General features: G+C 35.8%; 1 protein-coding gene across 1 annotated transcript in view; it reads left to right on the plus strand.

Annotated features, from left to right (window-relative positions):
- LOC126253311 (ABC transporter G family member 23-like) overlaps positions 1-5,710 on the plus strand; it is a 591,420-nt gene extending 585,710 nt beyond the window's left edge. The window contains exon 19 of the mRNA XM_049954545.1: positions 3,731-5,710. Within this exon, the coding sequence (XP_049810502.1) occupies positions 3,731-3,957 (227 nt within the window). The 3' untranslated portion in view covers positions 3,958-5,710. The remainder of the gene's footprint in view (positions 1-3,730) is intronic.
- Positions 5,711-7,774: the final 2,064 nt, after the last annotated feature.

Consider the following 7,774-nt stretch of genomic DNA (forward strand, 5'->3'; position numbering starts at 1 on the left):
TAAAATTATTACCAACCATAAAGAAAATAACTTAATCAGGAAGCTGACTCTGTTTTGTGTAAATTTATTTATTTACATTTTCTTTGCATGGAGCCATCGTAATGATGGCTTTTGCAAACGTCAGACTTAATACTATGGTTATATTTACACTTATAAAATACACTATATTCTACAGCTGTTGCTTCTTATGTCTATTTTTTACATTTATCACATTAAAACTGATATGCTAATGCCTCATGTTACAATCACTATCTTAAAATTCATTGAAAGAATATAAACATTTTTCTATTGCAAAAGATTTTAATTTTGTTTTAAAAGCATTTCCTGTGTATGTTCTTAGAGTGTTTGGTAGCTTGTTATGCCATATCAAACCACTGATATATGGACTTCTATCAGTCATTTCTAACATTGTTCTGTTATGGAAATAGTTACACTTTGTTCTAGTGTTGTGATCATGTACATCACTGCCCTTGATAGCTTCTGTTGGTTGACTTATAAAAAATACAACTATTTTGGAGATGTACAGAGAATATATTGTCAGATATTTGTGCTGCACAAACACTTCACGACATGTCCCATCTCATGTATATGTCTTATTGCTCTTTTCTGTAGTAGTAGTATTCTTTTTAAATGTACATCAGCTGCATGGCCCCATAGTTCATTTCCATAATTGAGAAAGGGGTAAAGTGTTCCATAATATAATAATTTCAGTGCTTGGCTAGGAACAAGCGTTGCGAGCTGGCTGAGGAGATATATGACACTACTCACTTTTCCGCATACGAAATTAATGTGGTATGCCCACCGCAAATTTTCATCAACATACACTCCCAGGAATTTACACTTACCATTTTCTGTTGCAGAGATATTACACACACTGTTCATATTGTTGTGGAGAGAACTGCCTGATTTAAATGTCAGTAGTTGAGATTTGGTGACATTCACCTTGAGTCCCTGATCATTGAAGTATTTTGTTACTTCTGTTACACCAATAGTAGCAAGAGATTCTAGCTCATTAGATTCACTCCCATAGAATAAGATTGATGTGTCATTTGCGTAGCTTACAATATGGGAGTTAATGGGTTGTGGAATGTCATTAATATATATAAGGAACAGAAAGCGTCCAAGGATTGAGTCCTGTGGTACACATTGTAATACAGGTTCATTGGTGGACTGGGAGTTCATGATTTTATTGTCTAGTTTGTATGATAATTTAGTGCTTTGCTTACAATTCAGCAGGTATTTGGTTAGAAGATTCATAGCTTGATCCCCAATACTATAAGATTTTAGCTTTTTAAGAAGTACCCTATGGTTCACTGTTTCTTGTCAGGTCCAAAAATATACCTGCAGTGTGCATCTTCTGGTCCAACAGACAGTAAACTTCATGAATGAACTGTGTAACTGCTGTGGTTGTACTTTGCTCTTTTCTGAAGCCATGCTGTGAATCTACAATCAGTTTATGTTTTGTGAAAAAGGCACTTAGCTGAGAAAGGATAATGCTGTTGAATATATTACTAAAAGTGGGAATTAATGATATTGGTCTATAGTTAGAGACATCTTCCCTACTTCCCTTTTTGTACACTGGTTTCACTACACTCATTTTTAGAACTGTTGGATACATGTTTTCTACAATGCTCCAATTAATCAGGTGAGTAAGAGGTATAGAGATTTCTTTCAAGCACACTTTAGTATTAGCACTGGGTACGCCATCCCATCCAGATGAAAATTTTTTCTTTAGCATCTATATTGCCCTACAAACCTCCTGCTCATTCACTTCCACAAATTCAAATTCGGTACACTGGGTGAGATGGCATCGAGTCTCTACCTGTGAATCTATAATATGCATTGATTGTTCACCAGAAATGTAGTAGTTATTAAAAATATTACATATAGTATCTGGGTTTTTTGTAATGTTACCATCATGTCTTATGCTGAGTGGTTCCATGTTCATCTTGTTGCGACCTTTTCAGTATTTGTCAATCAGCTTCCAAGATGCTTTGCTTATGTTGTCAGACTGTTCTATTGTTTTACTGTTAACCTGCTTCCTTAGGTTTACAATTTCAGTTTTAAAAGTTTGCTTGGCCCTATTGTATTTTTCCTTGAAAACCTGCATAGTAGTAGCTTTATAAAGCTGGTTTAGATGATGTACTTGCTGCCTGAGCCTAATCAGATTAGTTGGGAGTTTTAGTCTAGGTTGACTTCCATTTTGGCAGTGTTTAACTACCTTCTGGTTTCCTCTGACGGGACAACTACATTCATAATGATGCAGTAGGGTAGAGTAGAATTCATTCCATTTCTCATCCCACCCTTTTACCTGGTACACAGAATTCCATTTCTCATTCGCTAGTTTGTCTTTAAGAGCATTAATATTTGAGGTATTCAGCATTCGTTTCTGTAGCACAATTTTTGTTATTTTAGACACAACTGAATTTTTGTATTCTATCACCTGACAGAAGTGGTCAGAATAAAGAAAATCTAAGTTACTGTAATTTACCTTATCTATAACATCTTTGTTGATTATAGTATAATCTATTCTAGTGGAGCATGTGTCCATCACTCCAGTGTCAGAGTTCACTATATTTAGAAGATTGTATGAGGTTAGTACATCACTGAGTTTCAAGTTTACTATACTATTTGAACTGGAAGAAGGGGGCACATTCCGGCATCTAAAAGTTTAGAAATTAAGCACTGCATGCAACCTTCAACATCTAACATAACAGAATATTATTAAAGACCTTTTACAAAACCCAAAGAAATGCTAACCATATGTTAAGGTTGTCAGTGACATCAAAGTTAGCATTCAGACACTCATGAGTGAAAGAAGCACTGAAATTGTGGGTAGTAAACCAAAAGTAGAAATGATACATTATGTTTTCAAATGTTACTTTACAAAGTAAGAGTTTGGAGTACTGCCTCGGTTTAGTTCTTACACCACTGCAATGAGTGACATTGATAGTGACATCAGTGGTGTTGAGAAACAGTTGAAATCGCTAAAACTGATGGAAACCCTGACAGATACTATACAGAATTTGTAACTGAGTTATCTACCCTCTTAACAGTAATGCTCCATAGATCCCATGAACAGAAAAAAGTGTCCCATGGCTGGAAAAAGCAAAGATCACATCTGTTTAGAGAAGTCTGGAGGAGGCCATTACCCAGCAGTAGATGTTAAATGGATAAGCAATCTAAAAGTTGTTCCTATAATTATCAGTGTGAGCAGATTAACACTAGGCATAATTTATTGTTGGTATGCTTTATAGATGTACCCTGCATTGGCTGATTTAGCTTGATAATGAATAACTTGATTCATCCACATGACTGAAGGCTCTCCTTCATTATAGAATACATGGATCATGATGATGTGTTAGTGAATGGCAAGGAATGACAGCATATGACTAGCTATTTTAACTTATAGGGGATATAAGACTTGTAGGATTGCATTAATATCTTACAAAAATCTACTAAGATTTTAGAGTGGAACCTATGAATATTCATCCACTCATTTAGACTACGAAGATAATATTAAATTCCCACAGTCCATCCATGAATGGAGAGTGAAGAAAGCTTAAGTATTAGTATAATAAAAATATGCTCTACAGATTGCAGATGTTGGTATACTGGAAAATTATTGTAGTTTTACTTAATGGTTAGGTTATTGGATGTAATTTATGCATCAATGTAATGTAACTTAATATTAATTATGTATTAATTTCCTTGATACTTTCACCTGTAGGAGTGCTATGGCCCAAGGAAGCAATGCCGACTGTATTGCGCTGGTTTAGCATGTGCCTGCCTGGTACACTACCCACAGAGTCTGCACGCTATGTTCTGGAGCGAGGCTGGAGCTTCACGCATCCTGCAGTTCTCTCTGGTTTCCTCATCACCATTGCATGGATCTTTGGCCAATGTGCTTTCTGTGTTGGATTCATGACAATGAAGAGGAAGCTGTATTTGCAGTGAAGTTCTCTCAGTGGCACCAGTTTATGATCTGAATCAGCAGTACTTTCACAGTACTTTTCATCCGGGTCTTATGGTTGTGCTCCTCTCCACAACACCCACTTAAACTGGAGTGGGACTTTGCCAGGCTCTGAGCACTGCACTGTTCTGTACCCTCTGAAGTGTAACATAACTGGTGTGATTGCTACTTTTGATTCATCAGGTTTTTATGACAGATGTGTAAGACAAGACTTAAAGCAGTCTGACTCATAGATGTTGCACTTTCTGATGGATTCAATTATGTATACACATGTATAAAAGACACCAGAATCATCAGTCTTGACACCTGTGCAATTACTTAAAGAGGTTCAGACCAGCACTGAATGTGCAGTCAAGCACTTACTGTGATACTCTTTACTTTTTTTGTGAATGGAAGAACAGGTCCCAGTGCCAGGTGCCAGTTTGTCTGGGGTTTTTGTATAGAAACATGTGAAAAACTTTATTGTTCAAAATGTTGTTAGACATGAAACTCACAATGCCAGTATTATGTAAGCCATGTGCTATCATTTAATGAAAGAAGTTTATATTACACATTTTTTGCTACAGCAAAGCAGAAACTATTGCAGTGTGACATCAAGCTTTCCCTCTACTGCAGATAAATACTGTCTAATAGATAAAAACTGTATACCAAAGTGGGACTCAAACAGGAGCCTTGACTCTTGTGACTGAAAGTTCTGAAAAAGCTGCTACAGTGTGTTTGAGCTCCATCCACCAAATGGTATTAAGCTACCAGAAATTTTATTGGGGTGCATTGTATTGTGCTAAGTGTATTTTTAGTGACATGTTATTTGTTATGTGTATGCAACATGCACAAAATTTGTTCACTACCACTATAATCCTGCATCCATTGTCCATTCTGTATCACAAAATGATGCTTTAATGTTTAATCTGCCAAAAGAATCTGTGGTCCAGTTACAGCAAGTGTTAAGTTAGAATTGCCGCACAGTGTATTAGCATAACTTTCGCAACGATATATTTGCAAATGTCGCAGGCGACTTGTGTCCTTTCTGTGTGGCTGTTTATATGTGTTGGCTGTGTGATTTTTGTGTTCTTGTATTTTCAATATCATATGTTTAAATTTTTTTTGTTCAGTCAAAAGACTTTATTTATGCCTAGAACTTGTGCTTGCTGTTATATTTCACTTCTTTACAAGCTTGCAGAACATAGACAGATGGCTACATTAATAGAAATGTGAATTAAGTATTTTCTTTGTGTATTCAAAAGATGGGAAGTTAATGCCAGAGTGAAAACCAGAACTGCATTCTTTTTTTTTATGATTCATTTTGCATCTTACATTTTTCAAGTTCTAGAAGTTGCTTTACACAAGAAATGTCAACTGATACAGCAGTTTTTCATCATTTGATTTTATGTTTATAAAGTTTCAGGCTTTGGAGAAAAAATAATGATTGACAAAATTAAATCACCCTCTTTGCACTGTCAGCATATCTGAAAATTAAAATTCTAGAGAAATGCAAGCTTTATTGGTGCTCTGATGTGATGAAGTATTCTCAGACTGTCACTGCCATTTAAAGTACTACCTGTGGTACTAATATGAGCAGTAAGTTGAAAAGTCTTCATCAGATCAAATTTTAAGTTATTCAGAACTTGTTTTTACAAATTACAGATTTGTAAACAGTAGATGAAGTTAAGATGTAACGCATGTTTAATATATCAGATGAGTGTCTTATTTATGATCAAATAAATATTTTAAAACAAATGTTATCCTAGTACTTATTCAAATAAGAGTCTTACTTCAATTTTTTACACCAAGAAAATGACAGTAAGTAATGAGAGAAAAGGTATTCATTTCCTTAACTTGTTCTCAGTAGAGTGAAGATATTCATTTACTAAAACAAAAACAAACCAAAAGCTGAAGCCCTTGAAACAATCCTTGATCATTTCAACAATGCTTACATTCGTCTTGTAGATTTTAAAAAAATATCTACTTCCTCCATGCATATATCCAAGAGGGGAGGGAGGGGAGGGATGGGGGAAGTGCATGGGGGACAAGTCCCCTCCCCTACTCCCCCCCCCCAAAAAAACAACAACATTTTACTAAAAGTATTTCTATTTTTGCATACATTACCTTCAGAAGGATAAAAATAGCATGAAAAAAGAGTCTTTTAAATAACAGAAAATTCTAACAAGAGTACCAGCTTCATTCAACACAGTTTACTTTTCAGTTGCTTCCCTAATGGCTAGGCCACATGGATTTGTTTGTGTCCTGACTAGCTAAAGAAAACATTGCTGTCTTGTAAAGAAGCCAATTCAAAGAGCTGACCATGCTGCCAATAATGGTTTTAGAATGATTTATGAGTCCTCAGCTCCAAATAACAAAACGCAGAAATTGAGTAATGCAAAACATTAGGGGGAAGACACCCCAACGAGAAAAAAATAACAAAAAAACTGATTACCAAATGACTGAAATAATGAGCATTCCTCCTATTTATATGCATGCAAGTACATAGTCTGCAGAAACTATGTTCACAATCTTAGCACTCAATCTAATACAATTAATGGTGAATGCATACTTCAGTTTTGTACCGCATAAATTATGTAGCTGTTAGAGTCAGGCAAATCATTTTGAGGACACAAGTACTTCTGAAATCTTTGAACAATTTTTTTGTGTGTGATGTAGTTCCCAGAATTGCTATTTCATGGGAGTTTTGGTAATGGCCTAACAATTGATGTAAACAAGTTATCATTCTTATAGTTAAATATTTTGTATTGTTTATAGCTTTACTTTTGTTGTTAAAATCAGTACCTTGTTAAAAGTGGTTGTGATTGCAGACGGGAGGGAACAGTATCAAATTGTTGCCCCTCCCTTCCATCATCCTCTGATGAGCATTGCTGAAACTGGCTTTTTAGGTATTCAGATATATCTGACAACCAATCATCAGTGCTCCTATTCTGATAGTACTTCTCTTCTACCTTCTAAACTTCAGAGTTTGCTGGTTAGGCATTCCTGGGTGGAGTATATATTAAAAAATTACTAAGCTACAATCTAGATCTGTTTCTAATGAATCTTTCACTCTTTGATTGAGTTTGCAATGTTGAGACAGGAAATTCTATTAGCAACAGTTATTCAGGCATGACTTTGACTGCGGCTCTCTCCTCATCTGACTGTTAGTCTAGCAGTGTATTCTCCAGAGCTTCTTTCAAGTTTGGAAAGTAATAGACAGAAGTACTGCAAGGACTACCACTGTGGTGGCAGGTTGTGAGTGATGTCTGGATAGCTAAGTTGGTAAGAGAATTTCCTGTGACATGGAAGTGACGACTTTCAGTTCCCAGCCAGACACATTTTTTTTTAACCTGTTAGGAAGTTCCACAACACACTTCTTTCTGCTTCAAAAGTAAAAATTCATTTCACAGACAAGACATGCAGCGGCTAAATTATTTCTCTGCAACACTCTTCCTTACGTAATCCAGCAAAGTATGCAGGAGGGCTTCTGTAAAGCTAGCAGCACTGGCAGAATTAAAGATGTGGTGGTGGGTCATGTTCATTCCTATATAACTCAGTCACTAAGATCATTGCCCATCAAAAGCAAAAGTCTGGATTTTGTGTCCCAGTCCAATATGCAGCTTTAATCTTCAAGGAAGTTCTAGCTCATATACCATTTCCCTAAATTTACCAAAATGGGTGCCGTAGCATGATACATAGCAAGGTGGAATACATTTGTTGCCATTCTACCTCTTTTTTTCCCTTATCATTACGATAACAAATGTACCTCATTTCTTTAAAATGTCAGAATTCCTATCATGGCAGTATTTTATTAGAATT

The sequence above is a fragment of the Schistocerca nitens genome, chromosome 4 (genome assembly GCF_023898315.1).
Source record: "Schistocerca nitens isolate TAMUIC-IGC-003100 chromosome 4, iqSchNite1.1, whole genome shotgun sequence".
Lineage (NCBI taxonomy): Eukaryota > Metazoa > Arthropoda > Insecta > Orthoptera > Acrididae > Schistocerca > Schistocerca nitens.